General features: G+C 36.1%; 1 protein-coding gene across 1 annotated transcript; it reads right to left on the reverse strand.

The window, feature by feature from the left end:
* Positions 1 to 17,063: 17,063 nt before the first annotated feature.
* Positions 17,064 to 23,652, reverse strand: LOC110792206 (BEL1-like homeodomain protein 8). The gene is made up of 9 exons (XM_021997017.2): positions 23,511 to 23,652; positions 21,370 to 21,509; positions 19,734 to 20,062; positions 19,541 to 19,601; positions 19,101 to 19,188; positions 18,743 to 18,969; positions 18,176 to 18,637; positions 17,396 to 17,541; positions 17,064 to 17,285 (listed from the first exon to the last, which is right to left on the reverse strand). Exons 1-6 carry the CDS (start codon positions 23,650 to 23,652, stop codon positions 18,749 to 18,751), a joined length of 981 nt encoding a protein of 326 aa, XP_021852709.2. The 3' UTR covers positions 17,064 to 17,285; positions 17,396 to 17,541; positions 18,176 to 18,637; positions 18,743 to 18,748.
* Positions 23,653 to 24,050: the final 398 nt, after the last annotated feature.

The raw sequence follows: 24,050 nt of genomic DNA on the forward strand, positions 1-24,050 counted from the left end.
CGGGTCACTTCATAAATTGATGGGGTGATGCTGAACAGCCAGGGGTTAAAGTTCGGTTTTCGGTTCGGATTAAGGTCCAAATTGAATCCAAACTGAACTTATTCGGTTTTTAATTTTTGAAACCAAATCCAAACCAAATCAAACCGGCTTTTTAATTTTCAGTCCAATCTACATCGTAAAATCGAATTTTTTATGGACCTTTTACTTGGGTCTGTTTTTGGGCCTAATATACCTGTTTTTAGCCAACTTTCGAGGCCATCATTATAATTTTTTATCTGTTTACCCACAAGTCCACAACAAACACAAATCAAATGTCTGAAATTAATCCTTACAAGTTAAATGTCTTCGAAGTTCAACAAAATACCAATCACCAAAGTCCGAATAACTGAATTACATCAAAATACCAAATGAAAAGTCTGAAAGTGTGAAATTAAAATTCTGAATGACTAAATTACATCAAAATACTAAACGAAAAGTCTAAAAGACTGAAACTAAAAGTCTGAATGACTGAATTACATCAAAATACCAAATGACTCTGAAAGACTAAAATTTAAAGTGTGAATGACAAAAATACATAAAATACCAAATGAAAAGTCTGAAATTTAATTAAATTTAGATTCATAACATCAAAAGATTGCATCAGCAGCACATCAAACACCAAGCAGCAGGTCAGCAACACAACAAGATAGCAGCAGCAGGCCAGTAACACCAAACAACATTCCTACTCGTCAATCTCAATTGTTTCATATGATCGACAACATCGTTTATGGACATTTTATTTAAGTCTTGCAATAAAAGAAGAATCCATATATGAAAATGGAATGAAACAAACTGAAAAGGAGAAAAAATAGTAAAAAATATAACATAAAAATAAAAGTTACCTTCTTCAAGAAGCTCCAGTTCCTCCAAACACTCTTCAACACCTTGGAATGGACCAGCACGTAACCACTTTTGATTACAAACAAGTGAAGGAAATAATGCCCTTGGTCCAAGTATGCATTTTATGTTAAGTCTAATAAATGCGGTTCAGTATTAATTAACAAGTTAATAATTCAGTGAGATCAAGTGAGCTGAATGCCTAGCTAGAGGCCGCTTCAGTTCAAGTGGAATTAATGATATTAATCCACAGCTTACTCTTGACTGAACCCGTAGGGTCACACAAATAGTACGTAAACGGATCAAGTATTTAATGGCATTAGATACTCCATCTATGGATATTCGGAATCGACGGATCTTGGTTTCAGTGGGAGCTGAGATCGTCACAGGCAAGAAATGAATACTCCGGAAACGATGATATTGCCGGAAACGGAAATATGGATCGTATCGGAAATATAAATATTATCCAAGTCGTAGATGTTGCCGGAAACGGAAACAAGGTACGTATCGGAAAATATTATCGGAAATGGAAATATTACCAGAATCGGAAATATTGCCGGAAACGGAAATATTGTCAGAATCGGAAATATTATTGGAATCGGAAAATAATTCCGGAAACGGAAATATTAAATATTTGTTCGAAACGGAAATTGATTCCGGAATCGGAAATATTAAATATTGTTCGTATCGGAAATGAATTCCGGAACCGGGAATTTAATCGGAATCGTATCGTACGAATAAGCATCGGACGAGGCCTGCCGGACGAAGGCCCAGCACGAAGTCGGGCCATCGCCCAGCAAGCCAAACGCGCGCCCAGCCAAGGCAGCGCCCAGGCCCACCGCAAGGCAGGCCCAACACGCGCCAAGGCCATGGCCTCGCTGCGTGGGCTGCTGCTTGCACGCACACGCATGGGCGGCCCATCGTGGCTGCCGTGTGTGTGTGAGTTTGTGTTCATGCACGATTCCTAAAACTATTAGAATTAGTATATGATTAAATTCCTATTCCTAAAAGGATAAATTAATTAATTAGAGTTCTTGTAGGATTCTAAGTTTAATTAATTCGTATCCTACTAGGATTCCAATTCCCTTTCCATAACTCTATAAATACGTGCCTAGGGTCACATATTTTTAGAGATTAATTCAAGTATTCAAAGTGAGTTTTGAGAGAAAAATTCAGCCATATTTCTTACCTAAGAGTGCCGAAAATTCTAGTACCTTAAGGGCGATTCTAGTTGGTCAATCTTAAGGCGGATCCGGACGTGCTGTGGACTATCTACGGAGGGACGACACTTGGAGTCCTAAAGACTTGTTCTTGTTCGGTTCGGGCGCAGCTAGGGAAGGCACGCAACAAAGAGTATGCATCTAAATTATGCTATATGATTTTGTGTAAATAATATGTATTCCTGGCTAAATGGTTTTTCCGCATGATTTATGAATTGTCATATGTATCATAACCTAACAGTGGTATCACGAGCCTCTTATTATTTTCATAATCTAAATTGCATGAACATGGTTAAATATTACAAATTTGCAAGAATTAAAAGGGGTGATTAATTTTCGTAATTGTTAATTAATTGCAAATTGCGTTTATTTAATTATACGTACGCAGTTTTTCGGCAGTTTCTTCGTTACTCATCCAAATCGAGTGATTTTTGTGTCAATTCCGCATGTAAAAGGCATTCTAAAATTTTGACAAAAATAGTCTTTTTCTGCCGAACCCAGAATTCTCAAATTCGAAGCCTAACTATGACTTTTCGAAGGTTTTAGTTTTTCGAATGCAAAATTTCGTAAATTTAAGATGTTAAATTAAATATTTGCGATTCTTGTTGATAAATCTTGAATTTTTGATTGACCTACTGTATATGTTTAACAAGTTTGAATTCCTAGCCTTGTTAATTATGCAATCTAATTTGTAATTATGATTAATTTGTTGAAAATTAGAATAATTTAGAATTAATTTGATTTTCATAATTAATTATAATTTAATTAGAAACCTATGATTAAAAACCACCATAAAAATTGTAAATTTATGATAAATTTTAAATTTTTATGACCTAGGCTTGAATCCATAATAATCGGAAATCAATTGAATAATAAATTTTCGATTTTTTCGCCCTAAAATTATGAAATTAATATTATTTATTAATTTGTCATTAATTTTAAATATAAATTTTAATTTTTTATGCGATTCGTTCATATAACTTGCACGCACAAAGCAATGGACGCTTCGTGTTACCCTTAAGGGGTGTTGTATAGTGCGGGCATGCGACGACGAGTAAGGGAGCTCGTCGCCCGTGCGGCACGAATGCAATGAGCAAGGGCATGGTGCACGAGCACAAGGCAGCAGCCCTGCCTTGTGTCGTGGGCCACGAGCTATGAACAAATGGGCATGGGCGAAAGGCAAGCCAAGGCAGTCGCGTGTGGGCAGCAAGCGAGCTGCGCCACGACGCGCACTGCCTCGCGCAAGCGCGCGCAGCCTCGCGCGCAGCGAGCGCAAGCTCGCGTGCCACGAGCGCTGCGCCCAGCGATTGATCGCGCGCAATTGCTCGTGCGCACAGCGAGCGATGGCTCGCGCGCACAGCGAGCGATGGCTCGCGCGCACAGCGAGCGATGGCTCGCGCGCACAGCGAGCGATGGCTCGCGCGCACAGCGAGCGATGGCTCGCGCGCAGCGAGCGCTGGCGAGCGCGCACAGCGAGCGATGGCTCGCGTGCGTCGAGCGCTGGCGCGCGCGCAGCGAGCAACATAGCGTGCGATGGCTTGCGATGGAAGATGCAGCAGCTATGCGACGAGCGCATGGGCTGCGCGCACATGGCCAGCGATGGCTGTGTGCGTGCGGCCCATGGGAGTGCGATGCGTAGGGTGTTTGCGTTGCGATTAGATCGTTTTGAATGTTTAATTTGAAATTTTTCAGTTTACGTAATTTTAATTAATTTTAAAATTAATAATTTAAATTATTTTCTTGGATTTTAATTTTGAATATTGTAATTATAATAAATTTTATTTATTCTAATTATTTTACTAAAATTAAAATCATGAATTAATTTAAATACGACTGAAATTAAATTAAACTTTTTGGATTCAATTATAAATTTATATGAGCTTTAAATTTTAATTAAATTTGTATGTTTCCGGTTAGACTTGAAATACATTTTTATGTTTAAAATTAGTAAAGCATATGAATTTATTGGTTTAAGTGGGAGCCCTTTTTAGTCATAAACTCTTGATTAGGTCTACAAATCCTTAAGGTTAAAACAACTTGATTAGAATTAATAAGGACTGAATAATTGGTAGATTATTGGTGCCCTTGATTAATTGCTGCAAATGTTTACGTGATGCATAATGTGTTTTACTAACCAGCTATGTGGGCCATTCATGATAATGAATGGGTGAATGGTATAAATTGTATATGTACTGTTTTGCAGGTTATGAAGTGACTAGTATGGCCCAAATAGGATAGAAAATATGGTCTGCGTACCATTAATTTGAATGTAATTGGTCTAAAGTACCAAAGTTGTTTTTCAATTCAAATATGGTCTGCGTACCATCAAATAGTTGTAATTAGTTTTAATTATAGCTTATCCTATTTGAAGAAAATGGTGCCTCCCACGGAGATTTTCAAGACGGACTTTGAAGTTAAAGCTTCAAGATGAAGTCGGGCCATACTAGATCACATTTATCTTATGCATGCTTTAAGTTATTTATTGCTTTAAATATGTCTTAATTATGCATGAGATTGTGGCTTGATTATGTTGCATGATTAAGGATTTTAGTTCACTTAAAATCTAACCAACATAGTAAGAGCCTTAAGTTCCAAACTTAAAAATTGAGTTATAAGGTGCCATGCCAAAATATACACTTGCTTGGATATCCTTTACATCAATCTAGTAATAGTTTTCGCTCAGCGAGGTGTTACTTATTGGTCCTAAAGGGGCAAGGTACACAAATAATTGTGAGTACATGTTAGTTTTGGTGAAACTCAACGATATAAGTAAGGAGTCCTTTTATGTCGTGGCAAAATCGATAGGTTTACCTAATAAGTTCTTAGACGTACCTATCAACCAAGAATAGTTTCTAGACTATTAGAAAAAGGTTTTTGCTTACCTAAGATGTTTTAGAATTAAGTCGACAAACTGTGCTTAATTCTTCGATGATTTTAGGATCTTGGAATCATTTTATTCACACCTGCCGGAACAATAAATTCGAATAAAATGCTAATAACTTGTTGAAATTGCATGATTGCTTTAATTTTCAAGTTATTACTCATGATAAATGTTTAGACTTTGCATGCTTCAATGTATGTTTTAATTATTGTTTATAATTAAATATCTTGCACTGCAGTAAATCCTTTTAGAAAGGTAACAGTAAATTTCCTCGATTGGTAGTGAATCCAAGAACGATTCACGGAAATGAGAGAAAATGAGCAATTTAAAATGTACGTTTCTTATAGGGAATTTTATGGTTGTTTTCGAGTATCAAAATCGAATGGCAAACCAATTGGTGCTTGTGAATTCAAACTACACTGTAGTTTTGAGATCATAAAGCATTGAGCTTAAACGCTCAGCTTTACCAATGGTTAACAACCTAAACATCCTTGTCCATTTAATTCTCGAATGAGTCTAGTCCCTAGACATTCGAATAGATCGATGCTTAGAGAACTTTAGAAGCTTCTGGTAAGATCATCTAGTTGAAGCAAAATATTCAACATAAATTAAAATGGTAAAAACCTTGTTGGTGACATTGGACATGTCTAACAAATTATAAAAGTCAACACTAAAGAAATCGATTCTTAAGACTATAAGAAAGGGTACAAGAAATAGGAAAACGGGGAACAAATGAAAGGAATTTACGATTCCGTTTCTACCTATAAGTTTATGTTTAAAGAGAAGTGACCTAGCAATCAAACTTACTTGGTATCATATACCGCTTGAGGTTCTTACTTCGGTAATAACTCAAACAATGGAAGCTAGGATACACTAATGACCTACAAGTGGGAAATGAAGCATGGCAATGCTACATTAGTTGTAGGGTCATCTAGTTTGTTTTAAGTCCTTTCAAAGGTTGGAACTTAATGGCTATTTTGTTCCATAATCAACATACCTAAATTTCTGTCTTCAAACACAAAAAGACTCACATTCAAGAAAAACAAAAACAATGTTTGTTTGTTTATTTGAATGAAATGGTCAATTACAGGTTGAGTCAATATGCTTGATTAAAACAAACAACTCTTTAAAGAACTTTACTAGGTTCAAATCAACCCCTTGATTTGAGTTCCACTAATCTTTGGCATTGTTGCTTAGACCATATCAACAAATTAACATTCAAAAGCTCTATTTTGATGGACTTTTGAAAGTTCATTGATTTCTAGATCAATTTAAGACGACTAGTCTTACTTGTTGAAAGTAACAAAAGATATGAACTATTGTTAGAACGCCTAGACAATAGAGTTCAAAGCTAAAGAAAGATTTTATGACTTTATTATTTCACATGGATTTGAGTGAATATAGGTTTATTTACTCAAATGTGATATAAGTTGAATCTGTTTGGCTAGTTCAAAGATTCAGAAGTATAAAATCCACTTGGCAAGAAATCATAAAGATCTAGGTTAGATCATGTTGATGATTACTTGAGACCAAATATGATCATCAATGATTGTGTGTTGTAATTTCACAATCTAGGTCCATAAGATATGGCATATCTTAGTTGGAATAATCAAAGTCAATTGGTACTTGATTCGATTAATGATGAATCATAAAAACTTTTCCTATAATTTCTAAAACAAAATGCTCAACTACCACCAAACTAAACCAAATTCGTCAAAGCTATTGAAAAGTAATTTCAGGATATCTTTTCAATTATATATATCTAAAGAGTTGCTAAACTCAGTGGGAGCTTAGTGTTTGTTATTCAACAAACTAAGGCCCAAGTCTAGATATATGTTTCATTATGATTTATTCAAATGAGACACAAGGGTATTGTTTCTACCACGAATTTTTGAGAACATAATGTTTGTTTGCTCGAAATAATGTCCTTTTGGAGATTCGTTTCCAAAATGACAAGTGGGAGAAAATAGACCTCGAAAGTCTTCGAGGCGAACAACAAACATAAACGGACATTTCGGAGGCTTTTCGAAGTGCTTCAGAAAATCCGAACTTATTCTTTGAAGACTTTAGAAGTGGCTTTAAAGAATAGACATCTCTTAGAAAACTTTACAAGTGCTTCAAGGAGAACAGAATATTCAAAGGACTTTCAAGTGGCTATTGATATTCTATTGTTTGATGTTCTATACCCAAGTAGGCATAGAATTCAGATCACTGAAACTATGAGATTCTTCTATTAGATAGTGAAGAAACATAGAGATCAGGTCAATGAAACTATGAGATTCTTCTATTAGATAGTGAAGAAACCTACAACTTGCAGTCAAACTATTATCATGTAGATTAATGAGTTTGTGACCTGTAAGAAAGCTATGACGAAACCCAGATTCCCTAAAATGGTTAGAGGCCATTTATAGACTCAAATGTTTTAAATGGTTAGAGGCCATAAAACATACTCAATGTTTTGATGACAAAATTGAAATTTTGTTGATTTGCAAGAATAGTTTCACACCTATTGGTGGCAAGTTTGTTTTAAAGGATAAAAACCATCAAACATTGAATTGTGTTCACACACAAAGCTAGATTAGTTGCTAAAAGTTACAAGCAAATTCACGGTGTGGATTGTGTTGAAACCTCATGCATAATCGTAATGCTCAAGTCTATATTCAAGCAATGATTGCATATTGGTACATATAGCAATTGGATGACAAAACTTATTCCTCAATCAAATGTTGGAATAAACTATGTACATGGTATGTCATAGGATTTGTGGATCCAAATAAATGCTTGAAAAGGAATGCTAACTTATGAAATCTAAGTACAGATTTAAGCAAGCAGTTGGGAATTGGAACTGTATTTTAGTGAAGCTAATAAGCATTTTAGTTTCATAAAATATACATGATTCTTATAAATATATAAGAAGTTTAGTGGGAGTACGTAAAACTTAATTGGTCCTATGTGTATTACACACATATCTCTCTATTGTGAAATAACATTCAAATGCTAATGACTTAGATTTGAAATTATTCATCAATGATGGACCATGGCGAAACTTAGTACATACTGGGTATTAAGATCTGGTTACAAAGATCTCATAATATTGTTTTAGATTAAGTAATGGCATTTACTAAATCAAACACGAAAGTCTCCATTGGAGATATTTGACCCATGTGAATAAATCTAAGTAAAGGATGTTTGAACTATGTATAAGCATTTACTAAGTTAAACATCAAAGAGTCTAAATGAGATTCTTAACCTATATTATATGTCAAAGAATTTAGCTGAATTTAGTATCTACTGAAACTAGATAAGCTAAAGTTACATGAATAGAATTCAATTGGGAATTATTCTGCAAAAGAATTTATCATGTATAATATAATATGAGGATCGCCAAAAACGTATCGTATGACTTTAGGCATGACGAACATATACCAATCTCTATTGACCTAAGTGAAGATCAACTAGATTGAGATCAAGAATACTTATGGTACTTGAAATGGTACATAGGAATAGTTCTTGATTCAAGGAAATAAAGATATGCTAAATATTGATGCTACACGCATAAACACTGGCAAAGGATCAAGCAAGACCCTTTGGAGTTAACCATTGATAAGGACGAGCTATAGAGCATCGTGTTTTGAAAATGGCAACATGGGTTGGAGACCATGAGTTGTTGCGTGGGAAATTAAAATAATAATTTCTATGTTCTAAGATATAGTTGGAGAATCTTCCACATATCTATGAACTGCCTGGATAGGTAAATCCAAATAAAGCATCACTAGCAACCTATACAGTTGAAGTAAAAGTAATTATTGCCTAAGAAGCAAATAAAACAGGGTTGTTTAAAGTTCTTCACTGAACTTGGGTAGATCACCTATCTGCTGGCTTGATGGTTCTTCATTGAAAAATGCGTAGAACCACTCTTGAAGCAAGAAAAACGTCTGCTAACTTGATGGTTCTTCATTGCAAAATGAGTAAAACCACCATCAAAGTAAGAAAGACTAGATCACATAATAAACAAACTCGAAAAGATCTTATCATCATATCTCGAAGAACATTCGATGAAAAGGATATTAAGATTGGCAAAGCATGATAACTAAACCTATGCAACAAATGAGAAGCAACACTCACGTTGTAGCACTGGAAATCAAGCATAGCTTTGAATTCCATGAATTGTTTTAGAAGATGGGTTTGAGGCCCATGGTTATAAAACATTGGGGTTGAACATTTATCATATATGAAATGTATTTTCATATTCCATTTAATCTTGGTTTAGTATTAAATGATGAGTCCCTTCAAATTTGACGATATATTCAAGATAGACTGTCAGGACCAGTCCTGTGACTAAGAAATGTCTATCAAGTGAACTTGAATGTCAAAGGTTGAAAATGGTCCCTACTCGGAGTTTTCTATAAAATTGGACGCATAGAAAACGTTAGACGATTAGAATGCAAGATGACTAGTAGTTCTGTTTCTTGAACTATGTGGACATGGCAATGTCAGAATCATTTGCATAGATACTTACTTTGGGAAGACTAGTATCGGACAAGACCTATGAAACTTTACTGTAAGAGATGAAAATCTGTCATAAGTAAATTTCATTAAAATTATTAGACACTAAATCCTCAATACCTGAGTGATTTGAGATTACTTGTTTGAGAACTGGTTGCTTTGACGTTGACCAACCTTCGCACCATAAAAGGAGGCTATAAAGGCAACGCTCAGGTAATCACCTATCAAACGAAGTCTAATCTCAAGATCGCAAGATTGGGATTGTCCTCCCATAAATCGGGATGAGATCCTTAAAAGTTGTACAAGGCCACTCGGAGAGCTAGAAACTGTGAAATGCATGGCCGTGCTCGGATGAATCATAGGCTATGATTATCTGTTTATTTGATCAGTTGAACTCTGAAACCGAGGAACACCTCTGGACATAATAAGGATGACAACTCTTACCTTATGTTCAAGAGCAAGCATCGAGCGACAAAGGAATTAGGAAATGCACACTTGTCCCTAAGGACAAGTGGGAGACTGAAGGAAATAATGCCCTTGGTCCAAGTATGCATTCTATGTTAAGTCTAATAAATGCGGTTCAGTATTAATTAACAAGTTAATAATTCAGTGAGATCAAGTGAGCTGAATCCCTAGCTAGAGGCCGCTTCAGTTCAAGTGGAATTAATGATATTAATCCACAGCTTACTCTTGACTGAACCCGTAGGGTCACACAAATAGTACGTAAACGGATCAAGTATTTAATGGCATTAGATACTCCATCTATGGATATTCGGAATCGACGGATCTTGGTTTCAGTGGGAGCTGAGATCGTCACAGGCAAGAAATGAATACTCCGGAAACGATGATATTGCCGGAAACGAAAATATGGATCGTATCGGAAATATAAATATTATCCAAGTCGTAGATGTTGCCGGAAACGGAAACATGGTACGTATCGGAAAATATTATCGGAAATGGAAATATTACCAGAATCGGAAATATTGCCGGAAACGGAAATATTGTCAGAATCGGAAATATTATCGGAATCGGAAAATAATTCCGAAACGGAAATATTAAATATTTGTTCGAAACGGAAATTGATTCCGGAATCGGAAATATTAAATATTGTTCGTATCGGAAATGAATTCCGGAACCGGGAATTTAATCGGAATCGTATCGTACGAATTAGCATCGGACGAGGCCTGCCGGACGAAGGCCCAGCACGAAGTCGGGCCATCGCCCAGCAAGCCAAACGCGCGCCCAGCCAAGGCAGCGCCCAGGCCCACCGCAAGGCAGGCCCAGCGCGCGCCAAGGCCATGGCCTCGCTGCGTGGGCTGCTGCTCGCACGCACACGCATGGGCGGCCCATCGTGGCTGCCGTGTGTGTGTGAGTTTGTGTTCATGCACGATTCCTAAAACTATTAGAATTAGTATATGATTAAATTCCTATTCCTAAAAGGATAAATTAATTAATTAGAGTTCTTGTAGGATTCTAAGTTTAATTAATTCGTATCCTACTAGGATTCCAATTCCCTTTCCATAACTCTATAAATACGTGCCTAGGGTCACATATTTTTAGAGATTAATTCAAGTATTCAAAGTGAGTTTTGAGAGAAAAATTCAGCCATATTTCTTACCTAAGAGTGCCGAAAATTCTAGTACCTTAAGGGCGATTCTAGTTGGTCAATCTTAAGGCGGATCCGGACGTGCTGTGGACTATCTACGGAGGGACGACACTTGGAGTCCTAAAGTTCTTGTTCGGTTCGGGCACAGCTAGGGAAGGCACGCAACAAAGAGTATGCATCTAAATTATGCTATATGATTATGTGTAAATAATATGTATTCCTGGCTAAATGGTTTTTCCGCATGATTTATGAATTGTCATATGTATCATAACCTAACAACAAGACCTTGAACGACCACCAGACTTGCTTCTAAAATTATCAAGAACCCTTCCTTCGGTGCTACATGTGAAGGAAATAATGCCCTTGGTCTAAGTATGCATTCAATGCTAAGTCTAATAAATGCGGTTCAGTATTAATTAATTATACAAGTTAATAATTCAGTGAGATCAAGTGAGCTGTATGCCTAGCTAGAGGCCGCTTCAGTTCGAGTGGAATTAATAATATTAATCCACAACTTACTCTAGACTGAACCCGTATGGTCACACAAATAGTACGTGAACGGATCAAGTATTTAAGTGAATCAAATACTCTATTTATGAATATTTGGAATCGACGGATCTCGGTTCCAGTGGGAGCTGAAATCGTCAAAAGGCAAAATATGAATACTCCGGAAATGATGATATTGCCGAAAACGGAAATATGGATCATAACGGAAATATAAATATTATCCAAGTCGTAGATGTTGCAGGAAACGGAAACATGGTACGTATCGGAAAATATTATCGGAAATAGAAATATTGCCGGTATCGGAAATATTGCCGGAATGGAAAATATTACCGGAATCGGAAATATTGTCGGAATCGGAAATAAATTCTGGAAACGGAAATATTAAATATTTGTTCGAATCGGAAATAAATTCCGGAATCGGAAATATTAAATATTGTTCGAATCGGAAATGAATTCCGGAATCGAAAAACGAATCGGAAGCGCGACGTACGAAACGATTGACGGACGAGCTTGCTAGACGCAAGGCCCAACACGAAGCCAGGCCCGCGCCTAGCGAAGCCCGCGCGCGCAAGCGAGCGGCAAGGCAAGCCCAGCGCAAGCGCGCAAGGCAGGCCTAGCAGCAGCACCCACGATGGGCCGCGTGCTGCCAACTGTAACACCCTAATAATGCCTTGCTTTTATAAAACCATTTTCCAACTTAAAATAAAGGAATTACTAAAGTATTACCCCACTGTGATAACGGTTAAGGCAATTACCAGAATTACGCAGCGGAATTTAATGTCAACTAACTTTTAAAAACATAATTGATAAATATCAAGGCCTCCTACAATTTGGAACCATGACGGCCCAAAAACCAAAGTATAAAAGTTCAACGATCTCAAACATAATTAAAGTATAAATAAATAGTTCAAAATACGAAAACATGCAACTCTCTCGATCATCCCAAGCCACATGATTCCGATCTACCAACCTGCTATATTATTCTACTCCCCATCAATGCAAGTGCATATGATAGATCATCATAGCGTCATTAAGGCAAAGGCCATGACCAAAGAAACACAAAGCACGTAGTCAGCAAAAGCTGAATACTTACAAGAATAGAGTGAAATAAAACTAAAAACATGCATCACTCACTAAGTACTAATCAACATGCAAAAGCCATATAATAATTAACAACCAATCATGAATACAAGACTCGACTCTTGACTCACAATTTAATTAGAATAAGCTTCGAACGGGGCAAAAGAATATTCCATAAAGGAAAGGTGATGGGAGCCAACCATACACCAAATAATAAAATCGGGCCATACCGAGTGTCGGGCCATACCGACGGAATTCCTGCGCATAATATAAATGAAACAACGTCTTGTATCATTAGTAGGAGTACGAACTTTCCGGCAAGACTCCCCCCATTGCTCATACTCAAGGTATATACGTTCCAAGAGTTTTGAAGTTTGTTCTGGTTGCACTTTACGTTTATTAATATTTTATTAAAGGTGAACTCAAGACTCAACAACGTACACACATACAATTAATAAACAACAACCAAAACAATCTTATTTTAATGCTTTAGGACTTGTGATCAACAAAGCAAGACACTTGTGAAATTACTACCAGGTTCCTCCTCACAAAAGTGAGATTCCACATCATGCCCATTAACATGAGGGTTGTGCCCTTGCACGACAAATCCTAATTCATTTCATACAAAATATCCCCAACTGAACCCTACATGTGCGGTGGCTTACGTGAGCTAACCCTTCACATGTGGTAAAATAAATAGTACAACGAAGTACGAATAATTGACTCAAAGTATGCTAGACACCCCGTACAATAGCATACAAATAAATAATCCATCCCTTGCATGTGAAACAAACCATACATGCATAAATATTGAACAACATGATTGACAATGAAATTCATACTCATAATAATCTCAACACGCTTGTTCAACCAACAATTTAACACTCCAATATAATAATCCACATGATCGTTCACCAAACCAAATATGAATCCACATAATATAATTCACATCAACAACAATCATGTAATGTCTTTGACAAATGGTGTGGTCGCCCTAGACTTGTACGTACCTTGAATACCTAAGCGTAGGGGCCACTTTGCAATACGAGCACTCACTTAGAAATCACCTCCTATTAACAAAATAATGAAACTTAAATTATTTCCATGTTCATTAAATTTCCAGCAACTTCATAAAATCTAAAACCTCATTTAAACTTTAGAATTCAATCGTTTTTCAATAATGTAATCGTCTCAATTTGTAAAACCAATCCCTAGTACGAAAACATACTTTTTCCGTCTTTAAAATCAATAAAAATCAACACTTTAAGCCTTTATTCAAATCTGAAAATATAATTGATTATCATAATTAAAATCATCACCTAATTATGCTAATCAATTGACTCATTAGGTCTAGGTTAAAACTCTAACTTGAAAATCCCAATAAAACCAATTTATCATCATAAAAATCAATTCTTTATTAAATAAACAAATCTGAAAATTCATACTTTAATAATTAAAACAAGCCTAATGAATCACAACACGTAAATCCTCAAAGCACGGTGTTCACAACCGATTCCCAGCATTTTAATCATTCAAAACAATAATAATGATATAATTTAAAATACGGAATTGAAATAAAATAGGCAATGAAGAAGAGAATTATACCAATCCGGCCTATAGCACGGAACAACCACGAATTAATTGTGATTGGGCGAAAGAATTGAATAACGAACAAACACAAACACACACACACACACGCGCGTGTGTGTGCGCGCACATCAAAGGGCGACGAGCAAGGGGCAGCGACAGGGCAGCGTGCGCGGGCTGGGCGCAGCGTGCGAGTGAGAGACGAGAGCTGGGGTGTGCGCTGCGCACGAAGCAACAACAACACAGCAGCACGACACCAGCATCGATGCGTGCTGGCTGGGCGGGCTGCGAGAAAATAGGGAGGGCGAGAGAGAGTGTGGGCGACGAGCGGGCACACGGCACGAAGGCACGCAACACTCGAGGCCGAGTGTGGTGCTGGGCGTGCGAGACTGCCGAGCAAAGAGAGAGGAGAGGGAGTTGGAGTGAGGGGTAAGAAAAGCAAAAGAGGGTTTATTAGTTTTAGGGGCTCATTTAATGATGAGGAGTTCTATTTATAGGCTCCCTATTTTTAATGGGCTAGGCTTAGGAAAATAAAATTGGGCTTAGGGAATTAAATGATTGGGCTAGCTTAGGACTTGAATTAAATTATTTTGATTGGGCTCGTTTGATAAAACGAATTGGACTTTTCATTTAAAACCCGAACCTTTAAAAATTATTTGCGACCCATTTAATTTTCCGACTCAAAATTTAATTTCGTTTCGTAATTATTTAAATAATAAATATTCTAATTAAATAAAATTCCTTTAAATAATATTTAAATGCGAAATAAATTCCAAAAATCGTAAAATGCTTTATAAATATAATAAAATATACTTATAAATATTATAAAAATACGAGGTGTTACACCAACTCCCAGCCTTGGGCCGGGCCGAGCACCAGCGCCCTTGTGGGCTGCGTGGCTGCGACGCTACATACGACCAATCGTTTTCCTAATCCTACTCGATTTGAATGTTTTGTTAAATCTGAAACACTTAGGTGTTTGATTAAACATTAAATTCTAATGGACTAATTTAACTAGAATCCTAATGGATTTAGTTATTTGAATCCTAGTAGAAATCTAAGTCCGTTATTTCCACCCTATAAATACGTGGTTCATAATCACAATTTATAGACAAAAATTCCATAAGTATTCACATAGATTAAGTTCAAGTGGAAATTTAATAATTTGTCTAAATTAATAATTAACCTTTCCGAAGAAACATAATACCTTAGAGAATATCCTAGTTGGTTGAATCTAAGGAGGATCCGAACGTGTTGTGGACTATCTACGCAGGGGCGACATTTGGAGTCCTAAACTTGTTCTTGTTCGGTTCGGGAGCAACTAGGGAAGGCACGCATCACATGTATGTATCCTAAATTATGCTAATTGACTATGTGGCAACTAATTTGGATTCCTGGCTTTATGGTTTTTCTGCATGAAATATATGATTTATATTTGTCATAACCTAACAAAATGCACTCTCGGAGGCCACAATTGATGTTGGAACAACAAGTATATCACGAGCAACTCTTCCCATAGTAGGAAACATTGCACTATTGAACTTCCACCACCCCAAAATATCAAAGTCATTATCTTCCTCCTCCATATCCTCATCCAATTACTTATCTAACTCAATTTTTGCCTCTCCACTAAGCTCACACTTATGCTTCTTATACTTACTTTTCAAAACCTCAACCTTCTTATGTGAGGTAGTTGACTGTGTATCATCCTTAGTGGATGATACTTCCTCCCTAACAACATTAGTTGGAGGCAAAATACGATATTCCTCAAATAAAGCACTCAATGTATCTTTCACATTTCTTACCAACACAGATGCAATAAGAACATCATCAATTTCAGTCAACATCCACTCAACATAATCAAATTTATATCGAGGATCAAAGACAACAACAACAAAAATGAGGAAGTTAATTTTTTCAGGATCCCCCTAATATTTCTCATACTTCTCCTTCATTTTACAAGCCATAAGACACATATTTAGATCATCACTCGATGTTAACACTACTACAAAAACACCTTTGCGAGTCGCCTCTAAATTGCCTTTAGTGTCGCCTATGGTGCGACTCTGAAGCTAGGGACTCTAAAACTTTTTGGTGTTTTGGAGTCGCCCCTTTGAGGCGACACGAATATTATTATACATGTCGCCTGTTATGGAAGAGGCGACACTGAAGATATGTTTTGCAAAAAAATTAATTTATTAATTAATCATTTCGAGTCGCCTATTATACGAAGAGGCGACACGAAAAGTACTTTTTAATTATTTTAAAAGAATTAATTAACCTTTAACGTCGCTTCTAATCTCTATAGGCGACACGGAAAATATTATCCGGAATTATTTTTATAATTTTTTAATTATACGAGTCGACTCTAAAGTTTATAGGCGACACGAAAAAATATTTCTGGACATTTTTATTAAATTTATTAATAATCGAGTCGCCTAACATACTAAGAGGCGACACGAAAGATGTTTTGCACAATTATTTTTATTAAGCTAATTACCTTTAAAGTCGCCTCTTAATGTTACAGGCGACACAAAAAGTATTTTCCGAATTATTTTTTTAACGTTTTTTACCCATTTGAGTCGCCTGTTATACCAAAAGGCAACACGAAAAGTACTTTTTTTTTAAAAAATATATTAATTAAATCATATGGAGTCGCATGTAATTATAGGAGGCGACGCCTAAAGTGTGTGTTATGTTTTAAATTTTTTTTTTATTTTTGTTCTTGCTAATTTAAATTATTTCTACGTACGTAATAAAATAAATAATAAATTCACAAAAATAATAAATAGAGCTGAGATTTGTAGAATTGCGAAAATATATTTGTATTAATTCAAACAAGAAAGTTGGTTCAACAAGTATAAATAATTGTATTCCAAAAAATAACCTACAATTTGTTATAGTTTAATTTTTATCTCTGAAAACTAGAAAATGACTACAAACAACTACTAATAAAGTATCTACGCCATTTTTCTCGAACATCATCGATCTTCTCTTGAGTGTACGGGTTTGGAGAAAATATCTGTACATCAACAAAATAATGTATTAATTAGTAAAGTTTGGATAAAACATAGCGCATATATAGTAAAAAATGAGATAAATCTATAATAACAAAAATACACATACACATACCTCTTCCATATTTCTAATACTTTGTAATCCAAGTAAAACTATTTGATACATGTACTCCATATTCTGCCAATTGCTTCTGCTTCTGAAAGAAGGGCTAGTGCGAACTTCTTGTGCTTGAAGAAAGAGAGAAAGCAGGCTAGTGCTAACTGCTTGAAGAAAGAAAGAAATCAGGCTAGTGCTAACTACTTTGCTTGAAGAAAGAAAGAAAGCAGGCTAGTGCTAACTTCTTCTACTTTAAGAAAGAAAGAAAATAGGTCTTCCAACAGGCACTACTTGTGTAAAAGAGTAGTAATAGGCTGGTATGCCAACAGGTACAACTATGCCAACAGGTACAGATATGCTAATAGGTACAGATATGCTAACAGGTACAGATATGCCAACAAGTACAGATATGCCCCTTCGCTTTTGAGAAATCTCATGTATATGGTGGAAGGCTTCCTCAAAGCCACCACAGAGACTTCATTTGGGATCTCTAGACCTGTTTTCACTTGATTGAAGAGATTTTACATGACTTGATCGCAGGAAAGTAACTAAAGGAACACACAAGTCACAATCTCGGAAGAAATAGGAGAATCCAAAATAACCTTATGTGAGTAGTAAGCTCATTAGATAAATTAGGTATTTAAAGGAATGGCGACTTCTTCTTACCTACGTTGTAATGTTCTGACTTTTGAATGGTCAAAAAATTAGAGTTAGAGCAAAAACTTGCATCAAGTAGTTAAGCCAGCAAGAACAATTATCTACTTTCTCTGTACAGATTGGAAAGATACGATTACTTACTTGTGGAGACTAAGCGACAAGCATCTGGCAACGGCACTCTATCTTTTTCACACTGGCCTATCTTCCAAACTTTGAACTTGTTAGCAAATGGAGCAGCTAATTCATTCTATTGCTTGAGCATTGACATTTTATAGGGTCCCCTGATGTCTCCAAGTGCACCCATACAATACCATTCATTTTGTTCTGTTTCTACAGGTGCATATCTTCTGACTCTCTTCTTCACTCTCTCATCATCACTTAAATTAAGGATATGTGCACCGTTTTTCTTCTTCTCCCTCTCGTGATTATTGCCTAAATCAGTGGTCTGCATCCCAGTTTTTAGTTTCACATCATATTGATATTCAAAGTTATCCGATCCTTGATTGTTCTTTTCTGTATCACGATCATCTTCAGTTTGAGCTGTTGCAGAACGTAACTCTTCTCCTTTGACAAGTGACACGATGCCATTCTCCTGTTTACTTTCTGCAAGTCACACAAGAAAGAAGAAAAAACAAAAGAACTTCAAACTATGCTCTGACAATGTGCTAGGGTGCAATGAAATATCTAATAAAATATAGTCATCATCACCAGTTTTTAGTTCCGCGTCATTCTGAAATTCAAAGTGATCTGTTTCTGGATATCTCGTTTCTGTTTCAGGATCATCTTCACTGTGAGCTGCTGCACAATGGAGCTCTGGATTCTCCTGTTCACTTTGAGCTCAAAGTGATATGATTCTGGATATCCCGTTTCTGTTTCAGGATCATCTTCACTTTGAGCTGCTGCACAATGGAGCTTTGGATTCTCCTGTTTACTTGCTGCAGGTCACACAACATATTTACTTCATTTACTTACTTATTTTTTAATTAAGTTTTTTTTTATCAAGAGAGATAAGTAACGATTGGAGATGCATTATTACAAAATATAAGTTAAAGACATGAAATTAAACCAAATAGTTTCAGTCTCTCAAGCGCGTGCATTTCATCCACCAACGACTTCCACAGCCTCACTCTTGCACTGGTGATCCAGTTAGATACCTGTACGTCCATAGGAAAAATGAAGACCTTTTGAATATGATGCTACTGTTTATATGCAACCTACTTTTTACCTGAAAAACCTTTATCTGGATTTAACTGAACTCACTAACACTATATGGCACACTTGACAACTCTGAATAACATATCATTATCATGCTAATTAGATATTATAATCGAGAAATTTGTGAACTTGAACCAGTATTCCGAGTACTAAAGGCTCGTGTATCTTTTATTAACAAAAGGATAGTTTAATGTTTGAAAGAAAGTATTGTAACTTGTATGATCAATGTATATGATAGAGTGTATAAAATTACACAGCTTAAAACAAGGCAATACTTGAACAAGAGCTTACCTGACTTCTTGATAGGCCGGTCTTCTCCGCCAACATTTGTTTGTCAGAATCAGTAAGATTACTGAAATCAAGAGGTCAACAGCTTCAGAAAACATGATTCATGAACATAAACTAGTGACAATAGTCTAAATAACTTGAAGCTTCTTGTCTCCCGAAGTAAATGCAGTATTGAGGAACAAAGTTGAAAGTGCACAATAGCCAATTTCTCAAAACAATAACTGTCTTATCAGGAAATCCTCTTTGGGATCGCCACACAGGATGTTGAAGAAAGTTAGAAGTTAGACCTTTGTCGTCTGAGCAGGAACTTGGAGTAGAATATCTCCTGGCGTCTACATTACCAAAAGCTTTACTAGTGACGCGAATTTGATCCAGAATGGCATTCTTTAAGCACTGGAACTGCCTAAACATGGCTCTAACAACAAAGCATAAAAATGGGGCAGCATTTCCAAGGCTCGCGACAGATTCAAATGATGTAACAACTGATTGCATTTGTTGGCAGTACAGTTTATATCTTTTATAAACCTAACACAAATAAGGAGGATCAACAACAAAAGAGACACAATGTCATACCGGACAGACACTCGGGACACCTATTACAAACTTCCAATTGGGTTTTCAGTTTCAAAATTCGCAAAGGTATAAAAAACCCAGTCGTCAAGTATCAGTGTAGCACATTAAGCTCGCTCCATAGAAGTCTCTCACAACACAACAAACATATTACTCGCAGTATAACATTATAACAATCTGTTCAGTGAGAAAGCTATCAACAAAACAAAGGTGCATCAGTTGTTCAGCCACCAAAAACAGTTTTAAACAAAAAAGAACAATAATGTAAAAGAAACCGCGTAACTCAACAGCAAGGAGGCAAGGACCATACTCTATAATATTGCACAGCAAACTCATAGAGTAGAGTGAAGGAGAAATGTCTTATCTCAATACACACATTATAATGGTGTAGAAAGTAGACAAAACTGAAGCCCACGTTCACAATATACATCGACAATGGAGGGAAACAATATGGATGCATGGTGCAATAAGGAGCTTCAGTAACTGAAATCTTATTCACTTTTCAGAGTTCTGGTCCCAAAGTACTTGCTCATCAATCTTGCTCAACAACCCATCATCTTCTAGCAACTTTATGTGTTGCATCTATGCTAGTTCCGCCCAACCCCAGAATCCCCCTAAAGCAACAAACCCACCCAAACCACATAACCTGAGGCACACTCCATATGAAGGGGTAAAATTAGCATCCAACAAGAGCCAACAGAGGTCCTGCTGTCCCATAAACGCCCCTTCCACCCCCCACACACACACTAAGAACTTGTAATAAACTGATTTCTGACTTTGTGGATTACAAAAAACAGAGGCAAAACTGAAAATACTACAATTCAATAATGTTTTGATGAAAAAAACGCTCAACTTAAAACACTACAGACGCCCAATTTAACAATCATATCAATTCAATAATTCTTTAATTAAAAAAACGCCCAATTTAATCATATCAATTCAATAATTCAATAATCGTAATCATATGAATTCAATTCAATTCAATTCAATTTAAAACACTACAAACTCCCAATTCAATAATCATAATCATAATCATATCAATTCAATAATTCTTCAATGAAAAAAAACGCCCAATTTAATCGTATCAATTCAATAATTTTTTGATAAAAGAACGATCAATTTAATCATATCAATTCAATAACTTTAAGATAAAAAAAACGCCTAAACTGATAAGAGATAACAAAAATAATAACATAAACACAAAAAATTAAGATTAATACTTCAATTTTGCAGAAGTTTCACGAATCAAAGAAATCCCTTACCTTGTTTGCTGTGTTCGCTTTGCGTAGTAAACCAGCAGTTATTGCGCGCTTGTGAGATGATGAATTACTGGAGATGATGAACGTACTACTCGAATTGATCTTGAGAGAGGATGATTGATGGTGACTTGTGAGAACCGAAGATTACGAGAGGTTTTAGGGGAGGAAAATTGTAGTGAGATGATGACTTACGAGAAGAAGATTATTGGGGTGGGGGGATGATGATGACGAGGAAGTCTTTGTCACAAGTGACTTGTGTCCATATTGGACACAAGTGAGTACCAATACAGAATTTGGAGTACCAATACAGAATATGTTAGTACCAATACAAATTATGTGAATACAAATAATAACACATATGACTTATATTGGTGGTATTTCTAAGCAATTTTTCATTTTGTTACTGACATATTATGTATTGGTACTCAAGATAATTGTATTTGGATCACTTGTGTCCACATGGACACAAGAGATTACGAGAGGCCTGACAGATTGAGAATAGGTTAAGCACTTAAGCGGGTTCAATTCCTGGGAAATGTTTAGGGTAATTTTTATTTTTTTTATGGGAAAATCTTTAGAAAATATTCGTCCCGTGAATTTATTTTTTTTAATTAGTTTTTTAGGTTTAATTATGCAATTTTATTTTTTAATTGTTTTGTCTGATGTAATGTATGCTATTAGTTATGATATAGTGTCTCTTATTATTTCGTAAAATAATTAACAGCTGACACTAAAACTATTTCGCATGATTTTTAAGAAAACAATAAAATAAAATTAAGGGGGATAGGTGTCGCCTATTTTAATGTGCGACACCAACTCTTTTAGAGTCCCATTTTATATCACAGGCGACACCAAAAGTGTTTCATTTCATTTTAAAAAAAATAAAATAGGTGTCGCCTGTTATCAATGTGCGACACCAAAACTTTTAAAGTCCAACTTTTTATCACATGCGACACTGAAAGTATTTAATTTGATTTTGAAAGAAATATTGAAAAGAAAATTCAGAAGAAATAGGTGTCGCCTGTTACTAATGTGCGACACCAAAACTTTTAGAGTCTCATTTTAAAACCCAGGCGACACGCTAGTCTCTTTGAAATATCTGCTAGCAACTTTATGTGTCGCCTGTTTTATAAAATGGGACTCTAAATGTTTTGGTGTCGTACAATAATTTGAGGCGACTCTAAAAGGGCGACTTATAAAGGTGTTTTTGTAGTAGTGTAACTCTTTCAAAAGTACCGCACCATTAACCAACTCATGAAAAAATAAATTGGAAGTTACATACAAAGACCCAGATGCGCGATTTAAAGTCGTATCACCTAATCTAAGATAAACTTAAGTCCACCATCAAGATAGTAAGGGAATTAGGGATCGTACGTATCCACACGGAACCAGGCGTTCTTTCTATTATTAAAACTAAGGTATAGACTATTGGGAATCAAGAAAATGGTTTGAGTTGAATATTAAACTACGACGAGTATTATGCAACTAAGAATTCAGATATTAAAAGGTCTAGGGCATAGGTTCACTAATGAACAACAATCCCGGATGATAAACAATATTAATAATCAATAAAACAGTTAATTAGACTAGCATGCTCGAATCGATACTAATCATAGACTTAGAATTAACGGGCTCTAGCTACGTATTAATCCCAATCCTACCTATTGAAACAAGCCTAAACATCAAATTGCATCTCTCGAATCTTAACTTGATATTGCTAGACTAATACAGTTAGACTTGCGCAAATCCAATCGCATAGTAAATGAAGGAAAATTACTTTAAATAATCCAACCTTTCGACGATTTTCCGTTATTAATCCAACCTATGGATTATTATCTAATAATCCAACCTTTGCATACCATTAACTTTTATTGCACCTAACCGGTCACCAAACCAATAAAACAAGTAACTTGAACACGTGTCATTTAGTCATTCGTTATAACTTTTTTAAAATAAAAAATTCTTTTTTTTCTTTCTTTTTTTTTTTCTTATTTCTGGATATTTTATCTTTCCTTCCTCCCTTACGTTCCTTTCGTTTTGGATTTAAACCACCGCCACCATGGAACTACTGCCGTCTGCCGGAAAACCACCACTGCCTCCCAAGTCCCAACCGGTGACAAGACACCACCTATTGTTCAGCCCACCTTCTATCCTTCCCTTTACATTGTAGTTTTTCCTCCTCGTTCCTTCTTCCCTTTTACCCCTCATGTCCTGCTTTTCTCTCTCCTTTGCGGCACCTCTGCAACAACCACATTTTCTGCCGCCATTTTCCATCCCTTCCGCCATCTACCACATCTTTTGGGCTTTGTCCACCATCTGCAACAGCCACCTTGCATATATCTTTTCCTTCCCTTCATTTGTGGGTCTTCAAAATTAATATGAAGTATACATTACTGCAATCGCATTGGTATTGACTATTGTAGACACCTACTTTTGTCCCCATTCACGAAAGGGGAGGTTCGATGATGAGAACATAAATCTCCACTTGGCAACGCATCTCCTATAAAATGACGAATCTAAAATACCCTTTTCATTTCGGCCAAACCTGCTATTTATAGAAACCTTCTAAAAATAGTAACTGCCATAACGGGTAGTTGTTAAAAGTGGCAAATCATAAAAGATAGAAACCTGTCAGAATTAGGTGTTGCACTCCAACGTAAATCCTAAAAGAGATAGAATTTACA

This window comes from Spinacia oleracea, chromosome 5, assembly GCF_020520425.1.
Source record: "Spinacia oleracea cultivar Varoflay chromosome 5, BTI_SOV_V1, whole genome shotgun sequence".
In the NCBI taxonomy this organism is placed as follows: Eukaryota; Viridiplantae; Streptophyta; class Magnoliopsida; order Caryophyllales; family Amaranthaceae; genus Spinacia; species Spinacia oleracea.